At 42.0% G+C, this 18,979-nt stretch overlaps 1 protein-coding gene across 5 annotated transcripts in view; it reads right to left on the bottom strand.

Annotated features, from left to right (window-relative positions):
• The window catches only part of scaf1 (SR-related CTD-associated factor 1), a 38,872-nt gene extending 24,477 nt beyond the window's left edge, over window positions 1-14,395 (bottom strand). For 2 of the 5 annotated variants that reach the window (XR_008341988.1, XM_053442767.1), the window contains exons 1-4: window positions 14,073-14,395; window positions 8,080-11,547; window positions 7,445-7,527; window positions 6,925-7,230 (exon numbers count right to left, since the gene is read on the bottom strand). Coding sequence is in view for 3 of the 5 variants with exons in the window: in XM_053442767.1 (XP_053298742.1) it covers window positions 6,925-7,230; window positions 7,445-7,527; window positions 8,080-11,449 (3,759 nt within the window). In the remaining 2 variants the exon portion in view is untranslated. The remainder of the gene's footprint in view (window positions 1-6,924; window positions 7,231-7,444; window positions 7,528-8,079; window positions 11,548-14,072) is intronic. The other 3 variants (XR_008341989.1, XM_053442768.1, XM_053442766.1) reach the window with 2 other exon arrangements.
• Between the last annotated feature and the right edge of the window lie 4,584 nt (window positions 14,396-18,979).

The following is an 18,979-nucleotide window of genomic DNA, read 5'->3' as shown; positions in this document are numbered from 1 at the left end:
ATGTGAGAGGGCGGAGCCCCGGGGCCTGTGTGTGTGTGTGATGTCTGGGGACACACACGCAGACACTCGCCCGCACAACACTGTACAGCAGACCTGGGCATTGTACGGCCCCCGGGCCGCATCCGGCCCTTTGGCTGTCTGTGACCAGCCCGCGTGAGGTCAACGGAATATTAGAAATCACACGTAAATAAGTGAACATCATGCAGAGAATACAACAACATTTCTTTTATTTTGAAGGTGCCTTTTTTTAACATTTACCTGACGTACATCCTGAATGCCGCGAGCGGATGATGTGTTGGCGAACGGAGTTAAGAAGAGATGTGAGTTAGCTGTTAAAGTCCGCAAAAATGTCAGCCCACGTTAAGAGAAGAAAGATAGAGTTTTTAACGAGACATGGACTGCTAAGTATTTATTTAATGGGAAAGCCGTGTGCTTAGTTTGTGGAGAAAAGATCGCTGTTTTTAAGGATTGCAATTTGAACCGCCACTACGAGACAAAGCACGGAGAGACTTACGGACGAAACGTAACGAGAAGGATCGAGGACATCGGTCATGAAAAACCTGGAAAAGTCATGGAATTGTTAAATGTTTATTTTCCAGTCCTGGAAAAGTGCTTGAAAAAAATCCCAAAAGTTTTGGAGAAGTCATGGAGATTTGTTATATTCATATTTTCATGTCGTTCATTTACACGAGTTTTAATTAATTCAAATGCTTTTAAAAGAAATACGCTCAAAATATAAGTAGGCATACTATCTCATACTAATTGAAATGTTCAGTGGGGAAGCAGGCGAGATAATGCACTACGCCAGGGAAGTGTAGATTTAACCATGCTTGGCTACAAATGGAAAAGTACATGCCATGTGTTATAACAGACGTCAATCAAACTATTGTCTCACTCATTTGTGTAATTCAAGGTTTACTTATATGCTTTGAAATTCTCATTGTTATCTTAAATACTAAATTTAGTCTCTTTTGCATGTATACAGTGAGATCTCACAAAATGTTTGGTCATGGAAAGTTGGTTTAAAGATATTGAAAGTCATGGAAAAGTCATGGAAATCCATGGGTTAAAAATGTGTATGAACCCTGTGTATTATACATCAGGAGGTGTTGTGTAAGTCAGTGCCAAAAATGAATCATGTTACTGATGTTGTAACTAAATTAGTTAACTTTATCAGGTCAGGAGCTGAATCACAGACAGTTTGTTGCACTCTTGGAGGAGCATGAGACTGAACATGGGGACGTAGGCTACCACACAGCTGTCAGATGGCTCAGTCTGGACAGAGTGCTTAAAACAGTATGGGACCTGAGAGCAGAGATTCAAGAGTTTTGTGAAAAGAAAGGCAAGGACAGCCCAGAGCTCTCAGATGCAGACTGGATGGAAGATGAGGTAAATAGAGAGTTTAATTCTGCGTGGACAGATTAATTTGCTTTCACTGCCAACGATGCAACGATGCAGGTGTATGACAATTCACCATACATTGTCATACACCTGTATGCTTGATATGTGGCGAGGAATTAGCAAACAATAAGAAATGTCATGTTGAAAGACATTTCCAGAGCGAGCACACAGCATCTGCTGAAAAGTACCAAGCTGGAGATGAGCAAAAAAAGCAGAGTTCTGTGTTTCATTTAATTCAAAGTAGGCCTACACATGTATTATGTTCTCCTCTTCATAAGAGTTTGGTGTTTTCCTTTTTAATAACAGGTTAAAATACCAGTTAATCAGTTTTTTTTATTGTCGTTCTATAATTCAATAAATGCAACAAACTATAGTTTTTATATATATTGTATAACTATATATATATAACTTTATAACCTGTGTTATCAAATATTTGTTTGGCTCCAGGCAGATTTAATTTGGGGGAAGAGGGGGCAAAATGGCTCTTTCGATAGTAAAGGTTGACTACCCCTGGGTTAGAATGACACAAACACTAACTTTCTCACTCACATGTCTCCCTTTCTCACACACACTCACACACACAAGTCTCCATTTCACACACACTTATTTAATCACTTTCTCTCTCTTTCTCTTTCTCTCTCTCTCTCTCTCACACACATACACACGCACATAGTCAAAATAGATTTTTTTTTTTTTGGGGGGGGGGGGGGGGGGCCTCAGAATTGTTCTTTGCCCAGGGCCTCCAATTAGCCAGAACCGCCCCTGGCCAGGCCTTTATTTAGTTAGGCTTCCACAAGACAGATATTTGCTTTGAATTATACCCATTACCCCGGTTAATGCAAACTCATATTACATAATATATTTATCATGTACATTTCCACAACACTAATTCCATCCCTCTGCAGGAATACTGTTATTTACCATGTGAGCCTTTAAATTGTTATTTGTATATTGTAATATAAGGAAGCAGCGTATAAGGTAGAAATAATAATTAAAAAATATATATTACAAATTTGAAAGCTAAAGGAAAAACAATTAAAAAGCATGATAGAGTTCTTAAAAATCAATACAATTGTGTTAGAGGTCAGATGAAGTGAACTGTTTGGTCCTCATAGTTTATATATTTCTTTGGTTGCAAAGCGGTGTCTGAAAGATGCATAAACCCATTCCAAGGCTGCACCTAACAGCTATTTTGATAATTGATTAATCCATTGATTACTCTTTCGAGTAATCGATTATTAATCAGATGAGAAGACAAGCTACATTTTGTCGTTTCCAACCGTTTATTTGATAAGCAACCTTATCTTCTTGTTATCTGACAGTTATAATTCGGCTGAATTGTAGATTCCAATGAGAAACACACACATGAATGGGAAATAGTTTGACTCTTAGTCATCAAAATGTAATTCAAAATGTAGAAATTGGTGTTTGAGCAGTTAAAACAAAAATTACAGATATTGTTTTTGACTGTTCAGAATTTAATTAATTAAAATTAAGATTAAGATTAAGATTAAGATCCATTTATTCGTCCCAAACACATGCACAGACATGCAAAGGCACACTCATGCAGGTAGGGAAATTTAATCTCTGCTTTTTACCCATCTGGTGCAGGACACACAGAGCAGTGGGCGACCATGTACGGCGCTCGGGGAGCAGATGTTGAGGGAGTGAGGTGCCTTGCTCAGGGGCACTAGAGAGGGTAGGGAGACTCTTGGATTTTTGGACAGATCAATCCAGGTTCGTCTTTTGTTGTCTCTCCGTGGAGTCGAACCGGAGATGAACCAGAGACCTTCTCTGCCCATAGTCCAAGTTTCTGCCACTCGACTAGTCCAAATTATGAAATGCTGATATCTGTAAATTCTGGATAATCACATTCGTGTAAAAATGTTTAAACCGGTTTGTCTTACTGAATTGGCCCATATGTGTTCGGAGGTGCGTCTGTCACTTACAGCAGCAGGCTGCACTGGGATGAATTCAGAGTTTTGTAAGACTAAGTACGACTGCAGTTATTGGAGTAACTTCCGATTAAGTTCAGAGTTTGAGTTCCTAAGAAGCTCATTCACTTCTCATCAGGATAAATCACCATTGTAACTTATGGTGAGCGGCTAATGAGTTAGTATCTTAAAACTATTTACAGCTCAGAAAACCCCTTTATACATCTTATATTGGTCCTCTATGGATCCTTCAGTTAAATGGTAAATGGTTTTGTATTTATATAGCGCTTTTCTATTCTTGATGACCACTCAAAGCGCTTTACAGTACAGTTTTACATTCACACACATTCATACAGTGCATCTATTAGCAGCACTTTGTTGTTCTATGAGGGGCAATTCGGGGTTCAGCATCTTGCTCAAGGACACTTCGGCATGCAGATGGGGAAGACTGGGGATCGAACTGCCGACCTTCAGGTTGGAGGACGACTGCTCTACCCCTCAGTCACAGCCGCCCTCCAGTTCACTGTCTTTTCTGAAAAGGCTGGATTTAGCTTCTACGAATTTAAGGCCCCCCTCTCTAATAGCCAACTTTATGTACCCCTGAGCAGAGCTGTTGCAGACTGAAGGCGTCAAAACTACGCTGTAGCCAACACTAGTCAGTATGATGTTGTATTTATGACTAGTCAGAATAAAATTGTGTATTATGTATTCTTACACGTCACAGTTCGAGTATGACTATTCAAAATGACGCTGCTGATATCTGTCAAGTTAATGTGGATAATCACGCTAAACACAGACTAAATGTCATAACTACTTGTCCTGCTTTTGCCTGAGCTGTCTGTGAGACTGGAGCTGTCTCTGTCAATCACAACGGTCCAGCTGCTCTGAGCTGAATTTATGTCTGTATTAAAACTTAGCGATACAAGTTGTTTTTGTGCTTCAGAACATAACAGTTGGAATGGACAGTTTTGTGGAGTGGGCTGGTAGAAATGATCTGCTTCTGAATGTGGCCAAGACCAGAGAGATGGTGATTGACTTCAGGAGGAAGAGGACTGTTTCACAGCCACTGCGTATTCTGGGAGAGGATGTTGGCACAATGGAGGATTACTTGTACTTGGGCATCCACATCGACAATGGCCTGAATTGGAAAACCCTAAATCCTCAAGGAGGTGAGATCTTCCAATGTGTGCAGCGAGATGTTGGAAATCTTCCATCAGTCTGTTGTAGCCAGGGCACTGTACTTTGCTGTGGTCCATTGGGGGAGCAGAATCGGAGCCGGTAACACCAACAGATTTAATGAACTGATTAAGAAGGCTGTTTTTGTTGTATCTGTTTTTCATTGATTGATTGAACTGAACCGTGTTGATCCTGTGGGGGAGACTGAAACCGACTTCGTGAATATACCGAATATACTAGTGCTGTCAGTTAAACGCGTTATTAACGGCGTTAACGCAAACCCATTTTAACACCGTTAATTTTTTTATCGCGAGATTAACGCAGAGCTGCCAACTCTCACACGTGTGTGTGTCCTCCCAGATAGCGCACCGGTCCGGCGGCTCCGCCCACCACCACCGCTCAGAGAGACACAGTGAGATCAGAGCTCGTTCACGTGAAGTCGGTCACGCTCAATGACTGACTGCCTCGTAACTATGGAAAAAGTGAAAACACAGAGTTTCTCTGGTCTCAGCTGATCAGAGACTCAGCGTCTTGATCAGAGCAGAAGCTGTAGTTGGTTTCTACCGATCTTCAGTATCTGTGTTCGCCTCCAGTCTGACCTGCTCTCGCTTTTTGTTTTAATATTTCGCCAACTAAAATATATATTTTTAAGCTATTAGGCTGCAGCTATATTTTTTTATTTATTTAAAAATAGGGTACTTCTTATTTCATACATTTTCCACAAATATGGGGAGGACTCAAATAGCCCTACAAAGTTCTGTGTTTAATTTATTTCAAAGTAGGCCGACACTTGCCTGTGTATTTTGTTTGTTTGTTATTTTGTTGCTTGTCTGTTTGAGTAGCTGACTGAAAGCAAAGAAGTAGTAGGCTTACCTTTTATTGGTAACCAAACTGTTAAGGTTCATTGTTTCTGAAATAAGAGGCCTGAATGCTATGTTCACAGCAAATTTGAAAAGAAGAAAATATTAAGTCCTTATTTACCTGAAACGTGCACTTTATAATTTTATATCGCCCTGTTTGGCAATGTTGTTTTTATAATAAAATAAAAAGTTTGCATAAAGCAAGCCAATTCACTTTTCCATGTTCATAAGAGCATTAAAACGAGAAAAAAAAATGATGAGAAAAAAATTAATGAAGGGACATTTAGAATAGATAAAAATGTGCGATTAATTGCAAGTTAACTATGAAATAAAAGAGATTAATCGCGATTAAATATTTTAATCGTTTGACAGCACTAGAATATACACAACTCGCCTCCTTCACTTTACAGCTGCTTGCGAGTGACGGCCAGTCAGCTTGGCCGCTGAATGCTTTGGGGGAAGGACTGAATTGCGCATGCCAAATAATCGTTTCAACTCGATTATAGTAGTTTGGAGATCGTTTGACCTAATAATCGAAATCACGATTAATCGTGCAACCCTAGTTTTTATATATATATATATATTTTTTTTTTTTTTTACTGTATTTTCTGTCAGAAATTGACTGCCAACCACATCGAGCTCTCCATACATTGCCTGTTTCTGTCTATGCTTAGGGTTTAGAGTGGTCGTCCTCTAACCAGAAACGCGGCAGTTTGATCCCAGTCTTCCTTTACTTGAGCCCTTTCTCATGGAAAAAGTGTTGAACATAGATGCACTGAGCTCTTTGAGTGGTCATCAAGACAAAAAAAAGTGCTATATAAAAGGTAGACCATGGACCAGCCCATTTGTGTGCTTGAGTGCATGTGTCAGTGCCAAAGAGAGAGGAAAAGAGCAAGTCAGGCCGAGCTGAATGAATGAAAGCATGCAGCTATGAGGAAAGATTTTACTCATTTAAGAAAAGTATCGATCATTATGTGGTGATCAGTGTTGATATTGTGGATGTCATTTCAAACAAACTACATATATACTGTAGCGGGGTCAGACATCAGCTGAATCTGTGTCGTTGTGTGCTTGAGAGTTAAGCTATTTGTTAAGAGGAGAAAGAAGAGGAAGTAGAAGAATGTCTGTTGCACATGGAGGCTAATACTGTTGTCCACTCCTCCTTGCCAGCCCTGCTGTTTTGCATATATGAGAAGCCTGGAGTTTTGGTGGTTAAAGCTTTGTGTAAAATCAAATCTGTCACGATCTTAACAGCAGCAACCAGCTGGTCCAATTTTAATTAATTCCTTGTCATCAATAATGTAAACTCAAACTGCTTAAGATTTACTCCAACATGCAAGGAATGCCATGCGGCGGAGCACACTCTGTCCCACTCTATCTGGTTTTTCCCCTCACCGACTGTGTTATGGTCCAGGGAATTTTAATAGTGATACCACTGCTGATACGACCAAACAATATGTCTTTAAACACATCCTTACCGTGAGATCCACATTTGCATGTTTCCAGGTATACTGATTTCTAAAGGCAACTCTGCCTGATGTGTTCATCCTTACCTTATCAGGGTCTTTACTCCCATTGTCCCATCCAGTGTCACCAGAGGTCCCAGTCACTCCTGACAACCCCAAAGGCATAATGGAGGGGGGAGTCTGAATACATCCACCACCTATAGAGGGGTGTAGGTGAGAGGTTGGAGTTTTGGAACAGCCAACCAATGGAAGGGAGCTGTGGAGTATGAACTGGGTTGGGCTCAGCTCAGGAGGTGGATGAACAGAGGGAGGGGGAGGAATCTGTGAGGAGGCAGTGGCAGAGGAAGGAGCACCATGCTGCTGGGACTGGCTCTGATTTGCCTGTGAGAGGATCTATATGAAAGACATGACACAAAGTAATGGCATGTTAAATCTCAAAAAGTTTCTCCACGGTTTTGCTACGTTTCCAGGTTGAACATGTTTGAGCATCCAACCGTATTAAAAAGGCAGTGCACATTTTTTTTTTGCAATTGCTACTTACATAACCAACACTAGTAGTAAAACAAAGCTGTTTATTCACCAATCTAAGTCACCGTGTGTCTCTCACCTGGTTGGTTGCTTGAATGAACTCTTGTGCTTTGGCTCTACTGGCGATATTGGCCTCCTCCATTTTAAAGAGCAGAGCAGTCACTGGGAATAAAAATGAGAGGGAGTTATTTAAGAATAAAGTTCGTATAACATACATAACAATTCACGTTTCACATGGCACGACAGCACAACATTGCTGTGGTATACACCTGAAGACAAAGCATGTTGGAGCTTTGGGTGAAGGTGACATCTCGGTTTACTGGTAGATCATAATCAACTTTTAGGTGCATGTTGTGCTACAATGCCATGCACAATCAGCTTTACAGATTACAACCATGTAAAATGTTTCCACACTTATGTCAACTGTTGCTGCAGTGGTTGAGAGACCTATAGGCTTGATTCTATACAGAGCACAGATAAAGAACATTCTGACTGAGCGTTTACATTCTAAAGCACAAAAACAACATTCAAGAAGGTCCCACATTGCTAAGTTTTTGCGTGAATACAGCCATAAATTAAGCGAAAGCCACGCCTTTAGCTTTTGTGGTTTATACAAATAAAATAAAAATAATTTTACAGCTTATTAAATTAGTTGTTTGTTGCAGCCCTAATAATAACATGGTCGACTTCTGTTGACCTATTTAGCCGACTTACATGCCAAAACTCCTCCAGTAGTGCAGTCCACTCCAGTCTGCAGACTCCAGGGGAGGGCATGTGCTGCTGGAGGGGGAGGAAGAGGAGGCTTATTTGCAGATGAAGAGGATACAGAGGAGGTGTCTGACAAAGACGGAGGCAGAGAAAGGGAAGTGAGACCACAGCCTGCCGAAGAGGATGAGCATGAAGGGGAGACCAGAGTATTGGAAGCATCATCTAGAGGAGGTGGTTTGGCCATGGGTGTAGACAAGGTGATACTGAGGCCAGGTCCCTGCGGTGCAGACAGACTGGTTGGACTGGACGTTGGGAGTGTGGGGCTGGTCTGAGTTGGACAGTTCTCAGCTATGAAAGAAGGGTCTGGAGTCTTACAGCTACTGTCAACAGTCTGAGAGTCTGGAGAAGAACCCCTGGTGTCCTGCAAAGGAGCTATAGAGAGTGGAGGTGTTTGTTGTGGAGAGGAGGAGGGTGGGAGCACACTGGTGGTAGAAGAGGAGGAAGAACAGGGTGGAGGGCCAACTTGGTCAGTATGTGGGCTGACTGACTTGTTCCCATTTCCAACAGCAGACTGAACATCTAAAGATGTCCCACCCCAGCCCTCAGCTGTGGTATTTGCTTGGCTGCAAGCTGCAGTTACTACTGCAGCTCCACCTTTATCTCGAGTCTTCTTGGCCAGGCGACGACAGTGCTTTGTTACAAGAGATGAGGAGGGGGAGGAGGCAGAGGAGGAGGAAGTGGATGTGATGGAGCTGGGTTTAGTTTTCTTGGATTTTAGTCCTGCAGAACTAGTTAAGGATGCTGGTGATGCGGCCAGGCTGTTTCTCTTACCCATGCTGGACAGATCTTTACTTCGACCACCAAGAGATGGCAGCTCTGAGCAGGGTTTGAGAAATGGAGATCTGCTCTCATTGTCCCTGCAGAAGACTACGGCAATGGAGCCACCCACCACAGAGCCCCCAGAACTCCCACCTGTAATTCCTGGCCCTAAAAGGTCCATGCCTAGTTTTCCAGAGCCAACTGAAGTACCGGTGGTGCTGCTCACGCCCTCACGCACCAACACAGAAACTTTGGACTGAAGCTTCCCTTTCCGACTGCCACCACTTTCTTTGTTGGACTTGCCAGAGCGACCGGAATCCTTTCTACTGCATTTGTCCCGATCTTTGTCCTTTCCAAATTTCTTGGCTTGCTTTATTGAGGGAAGCCGAGATGAGACAGAGGGAGAGCCTGAAGTGACCATCAGTGAGGAGAGGCATTTGTTTTTGATTCTACTGGAAAAGGTGGATTTAGGTTGACCAATTTTCTTTAATGTGCGAGATTTCTTTCCCTGATGATGTCGTTCAGTCTTTAAGGTAATCTTAGTTTTGGGGCTGAGGACAGGTGGTTCTGGCACAAGGGCAGCAGGAGGTGTATCCTCCAAAGATGGATAGTCTGAGTCCAAAGCCTCACCATCCAAAGACAACACGTCAATCTCAAATTTTTGTGAATACCGGTCTGACTCAAAGCTGCGATACTTTGGAGGTGAGAATGACCGTGATCGGCTGCCAGTCGAGTGCCATTTTCTCTTCTTTTTCCTCTTGTGAGGCTTGTCAGGGTCTTGTTTGGGCCAACAGGGGGAGGTTGGGGAAAGTCTCGGAGATCCGGGTACGGTGGTGGTGGTTGTGGTAGTGGTGACTGTGATGGTTCTCTTGATAGCAAAGAGGTCAGATCCATTAAGGTCTTGAATAGATGGTGGGACAACAGGACGACCATCAAGCAGCCAGTCCCTCTCGCGCTGCCTCTCTCTGTCACCTTCCTTCTCTTCCCTACTTCTTTTGGACCTCTTTGAAATGCATCTCTCTCTGCTACTTGAATTGTGTCTTTCTTTCCTTTCCCTTCTTGAGCTAAAATCTGGATCTCTTTCATCTCTTTTATGGCTACTTTTGTAAAAAAAAATTCTCTCTTTGTGTTTCTCCCTCCCTCTTCCTTGCTTTGTAATTCTGTCCATATCTCTATCTACATCTACATCTTTATCTTTAAACCTCTCTTGATGTCTTTCTTGAGATAGGCTTGATAAAGAGTGTCTTATGTCGCCCCCTCTGCCCAAGTTGCAGCTTTGTAAAGTCTCTGGGCTGTGGTGCTGTCTTTTCTTCCTCTTATGGCTGCTGCTCTTCATTGCCTTAACCTCCTTTCCAGTCTTGTGCCCTTGCTCCTTCTCCTTGCTGGTCTCCCCCCCTCCTACTTTTTCCTTCCTTTTTTTCTTTCGTCTCTCCTCCTTCTCCCCAGCTTTCCTATCCTTGATTTTTTGTCCTTCTCTGTCCTTGGAACTTTTGGAGGACTTGTGCTTCTTGCTATCTTGCTCTGTAGGAGTTGTGAGAGGTGAAGAGGATGTAGAAGCTGGCGGATTGGAGGAAGGAGGGGGTGGCTGAGGAGATAGGGTGGACGAAGTGGGAAAGGACAAATATCTTTCCTTCCGTCTACTGACCAACTTCCTTCTAAGGTCCTCCACTCCAACCACAGGCTCTTCCTCAGGTTCCCTGTCCACCTCCCAGCTGCCCTTTGCACACAAAGACACAAAGCCATCCCCATCCAGCACCCGGAGGATTCGCTCGGGCTTTGGACCAAAAAAGGAGACGATGGGAGAATTCAAAGAGAGAATTGCTCTTTCTGCTCTCTTGCTGCTTTGATTTCTTTCTGCAGCCCCAACTATCTCCCCCTCTTCTATCTCTGAGTGATCAGAGTCAGCACTCTGCCTCTGCTCTCCAGGTTTGATAGTGCTACAGTCCACTTTACTCCCCAAAGGGAGCTTGGCGACCAGATAGGGGCTTAGCAGATCAGTCAAAGTGGAATCTGGGTATTCTTCCTCTTTCTCATCTCCTCTCTCATCCACGTTCTCCCCTCCCCCAGCTTTGTCACTCCCATTATGTGTGTCTGATGCAGGGGAACCAGTGGGATCAAAGGGGTCATATTTCTCCCCTTCTCCACCCTCCTGCATCCTTACCTCCTTGTCTCCCTCAGTTGGGTGGAAAGGATCATACATCTCCCCTTTCTCGTCCTTTTCTTCACAATCTTGACTTGGCTGTATCAAAGTGTGAAGGCAAAAATCCATGCAGATGGTGTTGGGTTTAGCAATGGAGAGAGATTGCGCTGCTTGAGAGGCAGAAGTGGAGGACACATCTGTCTGCTGGGTCTGACCTTTTACATGGTCCTTATAAACTGATGAGCTGGCGCAGACAGAGGAGGATGTAGACAGGGGTGACAATGGATCAGATGAAGGAGAAGAAAGAGATAAGGAGGGAGAGCATGGAGGAGGGCTCCAGGTAATCTCTCCAGCTTTATGTCGGGAAGATGAGGCAGCAGCCCTCTTTTTTAAACCTGGTGCTGGAGTCAAGTCCATGGGCCAGGTAAAGTGATGGTGCAGAGGTCAGACAGTTGGACCTGAGGCGGAGGTGATGAGCAAGGCCGACATGTGAAAAAGACAATCCAGGAGCAAACCTAGCAGAAAGGACAAGGCACATTTATCTCACAATGAAATTCTAACTGGAAATGTTGAGAACACACAACTAGTTTGAGGTAACATTTATGGACAATTTAGTTTTTTGTAAAAACAATCAGAAAAATGTCAATGAAAATTTGTTATAGCAACAAATTCCACAATAATATGCATCTGCTCTTTGTGGTCTGCATTTGCCACATTGAGCAAAATGCTGAAAGTATTGGGATTCCACTAAAGACAAACGCTGTAAAATGAGCACCGGTGCTTCGCTTAACACTTTAACAATAAACCCCAACACTCATCATCAAGTTATTAGGACCTGAAGAGTACTGAAGTTTACTTTGTGTTTGTTTGATTCATTGGAGAGGTTATGAGACACATATTTACACACATTGTGACGAGCAAGCACACAAACCCATACAACATTAATTATTGTGAAGGGCCAACCTTAATATTTTTAAGAATGCCATAGTTAGAGGATTCCTTGAACAGTTTACAGCTTCCGTTCTCTGAAAATGTCTTTCATATCCAGGCAAAATTATTGTACACCGAAATATAATTAGCTAAATCGTTATTCGAACAATACACTGGTATTGGGCGTCAATGCATCTGAAGGGTAAAATAATGCGCGGAAAACAGTCACCTTGCACCCACCAAGCTTGAACAAGCAAATAATTCAGTGATTAATTGTTACTAGGTGTGATACGGTAAACGGTTTACCACGGTCTCGACCTTCTATTTACAGTGCCTTGAGATAATGTATACTATGATTGGCGCTATACAAATCAAATTGAATTAATTTTCATAAATTAATATCATTAAAACAAACCACACACAACCAAAACAATAAATAACTCTGTGGCTCTGTTACCAAAAACTGCTCTTGAATAAATATTTAACATTTGGCACATGAGATATATTACCAGCTCGGTAAACATGGTAGATAATGATTGTATTAGGTTAGTATTCCAGTGTTTCCCCTGGGAGTGGATAGCTCGTTGCTCTTCTCATACAAACTGAAAATAAAATGTATTCAATTATTAATCTATGATGTCACATCACTTTAACCCTGATGTCCTGGCTGTGCGTGTGTCATGCTGTTACAATCCAACTGGTGCTTCTGCCCTGATCATGAAGCAGCGGTGCTGATCATTGTGCAGTGGCGGAACGTAATGGAAACCCACTATTATAACTTATTATTGCCCCTTATTTTCAACAGCTTGGACAAACCAGTTATTTTACGTTAACAGACTGCTCTCGCTTCGTCTTAGAACACAGATATGAGAGTAGAAACTCGTGAACTCACTAAAATGTTGCTGCTATATAAAATTGGTTCACTCATAGGAAAAGGCATATATTATTAATATATATATATATATCAGATCATTAGATTTGTTAAACCCAGGCCTAATAATAACACAAACACACGCCAGATATACATCAGTGGTAGGTAATGTATATGTATCATTTTAGATTACAATTCATGAAAGTAAGTGATGCTTAAAACAATTGATAATTCCACCCTACTACCTGAGAGCTTCAAACAAAGGATTTAATTATTTACCGTTAATTTAGCGTGAAGGTGTCTAGTATTGAGTTATTCCATAATTCAGTACCAGTGATAAATAAATACTAAAAATAAAGCCTGTCAACAGTATGCTGTGTGGAATCTTTCTGATGTTTTTGTGATAACAAATTATGAGTTGAATTTACAGAATTGTGATATTTCACGAAAGAAATCAAAATGTTTTCAGGTTCTGCTCCAGAAACAAAATAATGGACAAACAGATGGACTGAAATACTGATCCTTTATCCTATACACATTATATGCAAGAGGGGGTAAAAAAAAAAACACAAAACCAACATCTGTCCGACGTTTTAAATTAAGAGACAACTTCAGAAAGACTACCTGAGAAAGCCATGAATGATTAATGCAGCTAAGAATGTAGTGGAGTCAAGTTGTGCACATCAGGGGAACATTGCCTCTATGGGGATAAAGATATAGGTTTTAGTGTACCTCACTTACAGTAAAATTCTAACAGGCAATTTCTTAATACTTTGCTTTGCTCAAGGACAGGGCTCACTGGGCTTGTCCATGACTGAATACTGCATTAACACACAACACAGCCCATCAGTATGCTGTTCCTCTGACCCTAACCGTAATTTTTCTAGATTTTCAAATCACGGAGTCTGAGTGCCATTGAACGCTTATTCCTAAAAGTTGAAACTGACTCTTACCTCTAATTATCTAAGCTCACGCTTAACCGATGTTTGATTTGACAGTGGCGTGTTCACGCCACTCGCTTCATAGATTAACACCCTCGTAGCTCGCATGCTGTGTACTTAACGTAATTCGTAAATCGATTTTATAAAAAATAAATGAAACGACTTCTGAAACGACGTTTGCACTGTGTGTGTGTGAGGATGTGTCGACAGCAGCTATTGAGCTAGCTGGTTAGCTGATTTAGCTTAATGTGGCTAAGCAGCAACAGGGAACAGGAGGACCCTTGTGATAATGAATTACCTTCAGGCCAGCCCGACGATTTCTAGTTGATGGGTTTTTAATTTGCTGCTGTTTCTTCCCGAGACTTTTACCAATCGTTTAGACACCACATCAACTACATTTAGTAGCGTTTAATTGGTACATTAGCAGCACCAATCCATTAAACGCAACCATCTTTTTTCCCCTTTATTTTCTTCTTCTTCTTCTTACTCCTCTTCTTCTTGTTCTTCTTCTAACTCTTCTGGTGTTTATTGGAGGCTGGTAAACGAGCTAATAGGTGCATCAATGCCCCCTTCTGGACCGGAGTGTGGAGCAGTAGGTTGGCAGCCAGAGGTGTCAAAAGTATTCCCATTCATTACTCAAGTAGAAGTATACTAGGGTTTAAAAATACGAGGTAATGTGGGACATCGGGTAATGTGAGACACCCCCTGTATCTAGGCAACGGAACACATTTGTGGTCATGTGAACATTATGTTTTCAAGCCCCTCCCTTTCCCCCCTTGCCATGAAGGAGAAGTAAATGCTGGTGCTGTGGAAAGTATGTTTTTTCACAAAAATTTGTTTTTTGCATGTAAAAGTAAATTTTCTTGCTTTGAACTTAATCAACTGTTGTGCCAAAACAAATTGAATCAGGTAGAAAAAATTATATCATACATGTTGGTGAACTTCCAACATATAAAACCATGTGATTGATGCTAGCTGAAGATTAGCCTGAATTGCTAAGAGATGTTTTTTCTAAAACGGTGGCTGTGGGGTAAAGTGGGACAAATGTTGTGAGACAGTGTCTCTCTTTACCCCACCATGAAGCACAAGTTAAGTTTAGTTTTAAACATATTCTAGTGTTATATTACATTATATATGTTTTATTTTTACTGTCATAAACCTTGTAGAAAAGCCATCATGACAAGAAACTATACACCAGGAAGACAACCTGGGGCCAAACACCCCTCGCAGAGATGGAGAGTGTAGCCGCTGAGGTCATGCAAGGAAAGAAGTTGTTAAGTTATTCTTCCCCACTTAGCGTATAAAGTATGAGCAAAGCGTCTCCTTCAAAAGTACTTTATTTTTCCTGAACACCGGCTCTGTTCATCCGTTAAGTGCACAGGTAACGGGGACCAACTGACACACGTGATACAAAAACAGAAACCGTAACATCTCTAACAAACGGGCAATAGTGCTACCGTAAAACAATAAGAGCGTTCTCTATAATGATAATTTAACACCCCCACTCGCTCTTATCTTATAAGGTTGCATGAAAACAAAAGTAACAAAATATTGTATCCTTGATACTTAAAGAAACAAAATACTTGCACTCTTAAGTACCAAACATGTTTCGTGCAAATCTTTTTAACTTTAACTTAGTAGCTGGCTTTGTAAGGACATCAGCAATCATTTGCTCAGTAGGACAATATTCCAAAATAAACTTTCCATTGTTCACATTTTCTCTGATAAAATGATACTTAATGTCAATGTGTTTGCTCCGTTGTCTGTTGACTGGATTTTTGGCTAGTGCTATGGCACCTTGGTTGTCTTCATACACCTTTGTTTGTGCATATTGGTATGTGTCTATACCCCTGAGTAGCTGTTCTAAGTAAATGCATTCCTGTACAGCTAATGCTAAGGACATGTATTCAGCCTCACAAGTGGATAAAGCTACTGTCGGTTGTTTTCTTGTTTTCCAGGATATCAAAGAACTTCCCTCATTTAGACTGACACAATAACCCGATGTACTACGTCTATCTGCTGGATCTGATGCCCAGTCAGCATCACTGTAGACTCTTGGGCCTAGTTTTTCTGTGTCATTTCTCCTGAAACATAAACCCTGTTCTGTTGTACCTTTGAGGTACCTGAACACATGTTTTATTGTGTTCCAGTGTTCTACTGTTGGTTCAGCAAAGTGCTGGGAGAGTTTACTGACCACAAAAGTTATGTCTGGTCTGGTACATGTAGACAAGTAAATTAAACTTCCTACTGCCTCCCTGTACTTTCTTGGGTCTTTCAGTTTTTCTGCATCTTCTGTGTAATCAAGTTTTGATTCACATGGAGTTTCTCTAGTTTTGCAATCCTGCATCCCAAATCGATCTAGAATTTTGCTCACATATCTCTCCTGTGACATTTTGACTACACCATCTGCTTGTTCGAAATCTATGCCCAAGAAATGTCTCAACTTTCCCAAGTCTTTCATTTTGAACCTTTCAGTGAGTATTTCCTTCACATTTTTCAGAATATTCTCATCACTAGCTGCTATGACCAGATTGTCAACCCATATGATTAGGATTACTTTCTCGTTGAGCTTTTCTTTTGTATACACACAGGTATCAGCTGGGTTCTGTACAAAATCATTCTCAATCAAACATGTATGCAACATAGCATTCCAATTCCTCCCTGACTGTTTCAGACCATAGATAGATTTTCGTAATTTACACACCAGTTTTTCGAGTGTTTTGGATTTTTTGTCATAACCCTCAGGTTGGTCCATGTAAATTTCACGGTCAATTGGGGCATGCAAGTAAGCTGTTTTAACGTCCATCTGGTGTAGGACTAGGTTATCTTGTGCAGCCTTTTGCATGACCACTCTTACACTTGACATGTCAGCTGTAGGTGAGAAGGTCTCCTCGTAGTCAGTGCCTGGTTTCTGACTGTAGCCTTTTGCTACGAATCTTGCTTTATATTTGTCAGATCCATCAATTTCTGTCTTAAGTGCATAAACCCATCTGCCCCCCACTGTCTGTTTGCCTGGGCAACTGAGTAAGGCTGAAAGTCTCATTCTCCTCCAGGGATTGCATCTCCTCTCTCATGGCATTCATCCACTGCCTTGCTTTGCGTGATGCAATAGCGTCCTAGTAAGTTTGAGGTATGTCACACACTGCTCTGTAACAAGCGTCTATGGATGTGTGCAGTTTGTCCTCTGTCTCAAAATCCTGTAGATGAGCTGGTCTCTTTTTAGTTCTCGGTGGATACCTTCTCATCACAGTCTCTGTGGCCTCACCTGGCTGTGTGTACTCAGTCTTTTCAGGTGAGGTCTCACTAACATCACTTTGAACACTCTGACCGGGTACATTTTCCACATTTTCATCAAAAACATTCTCTTCACTGTTGTCAACAGTAGAGTGTGTATCCCCGTACTCTATGTGTGACTCAGATGTTTGTGTTTCCCTTTCTTTGGTTGTTTTAGTGGTGAATTTCACCAACCTATGCTTTTGGACCCTCTCTGTGTCTGGATAGTATACTAGATAGGCTGGGCTGTTTTTATCATAGCCTATGAAAACACCTTGCTCACATCTGGAGTCCAATTTGCTTTTCTCTTGCTTATAGGCAAAACTCATCGATCCGAATTTTTGTAATTTGGATATGTCTGGTGCCTTGCCAGTGAATAGCTCGTATGGCGTTTTCTTTGTACGCCTACTGTAGCATCTGTTTCTCACATAAGCTGAGGTCTGTACAGCGTAGTTCCATAGCTTATCTGGTAACCCGCTTTCTATCAGTAGGCATCTGCTCATATCATAGAGTGTTCTCCACCCTCTCTCTGCAGTGCCATTTTGGTGGGGTGAGTATGGAGCAGAGGTCTCATGTCTAATCCTATTTTTTGTTACCAGTGTCTGGAAGTCTCGACTTGTAAACTCAGTGCCGTTATCTGAACGGATACACTTGACTTCTCCATAAGGAGCTATGTCTGCTAAGAATCTTTCTGTGGCCTGCACTGTATCACTCTTGGACTTTAGAAAGTATACAAACATAGTGCCTGAGTAGTCGTCTGTAAAGGACTGTGCATATCTGTGTCCTTCTATGCTTGGTGTCCGCATGGGACCGGCTAAGTCAGTGTGGACTAGTTCTAGGGGCTTCTTTGCCTTCCTATCTGGCTCCCTATTTCTTGTCTGTGTGAACTTTCCCTGTGTACACACATCACATAACTTATCCAACCCTACTGCACCTCCCTTTATCTCCATGCCCTTCACAACACTTTGCAACCTTTTAACATCTTCATAGTTACAATGACCCAATATTTCATGCCATGTTTGCATATCATGACATACTTTACATTGATCAACATCCTTCTCAACAGTTGGTAAGTAATACAAATTTCCATTCTCATGAATATCAAACCTGCTACTATCCTTGGTGATCATGCGACTGTTCCCCTTCTTGAAGGTGATTGTCGCTCCTCCATTTGTTGCTCTTGCCACTGAGAAGATGTCGTGTGGATACGATGGCATGTAGAGTGCATCTCGTACCTGCGCTGTGTGTTGTCGTCCTGCGCTGTCTAGAAGATGTATCACCGCCGTTCCTCTCTGTTGTGCTCTTCCACTGCACTTGCTTCCGTCTGCTAACTCCACTGAGTGGGTCTCTGGCTGGAACGAGTTGTCGAAGCTCTGGAACTTGTTGATGTCTGTCACGATGTGGGAAGTCACCCCTGCATCCACCATGATGCCTTTCATTTTCACGTTTCCTGGTGGTCTTTCACTCTTAACATATTTCGCCATGAAGAGGTGGTCTTGGTCGTCATCTTGCTCCTCTGCAACTTTTCTGACTCCATCTTGTCCCCCCTTTTTCTTACAAAGTGATTCTGCATGCGTATTGTTCTTACAGTAATTGCACCACACTTTTCTGTAACACTTTCTCGCCATGTGTCCCTTTATTCCACACTTGTAGCAAGTAATGTTGGAATCTTCTTCTTTTCTGCCACTGTGTGGCTTGCTGTGGCCTCCACCCTGTCTTGTAAATGTTTTCATCAAATTATCTGTGATTGGTTCTGTCATTTTCATTTTCTCTGACTCCTCATAGACTCGTAGTCTTCTTTTGAAGTCTGCAAACGTGACGCTGTCTTCATTTTGCATCACATGGACGGCTAGCGGCTTGAACGAGTCTGGTAGCCCGCTTAGCGTCATGGCCACGATGAGTCCATCACTCATGGTCTCTCCTGCCTCTCTT

This window comes from Pleuronectes platessa, chromosome 16 (genome assembly GCF_947347685.1).
Source record: "Pleuronectes platessa chromosome 16, fPlePla1.1, whole genome shotgun sequence".
NCBI classification, from domain to species: domain Eukaryota; kingdom Metazoa; phylum Chordata; class Actinopteri; order Pleuronectiformes; family Pleuronectidae; genus Pleuronectes; species Pleuronectes platessa.
Note: the sequence above shows the minus strand (reverse complement) of the source record. Positions and strands in the feature narration are given on the sequence as shown.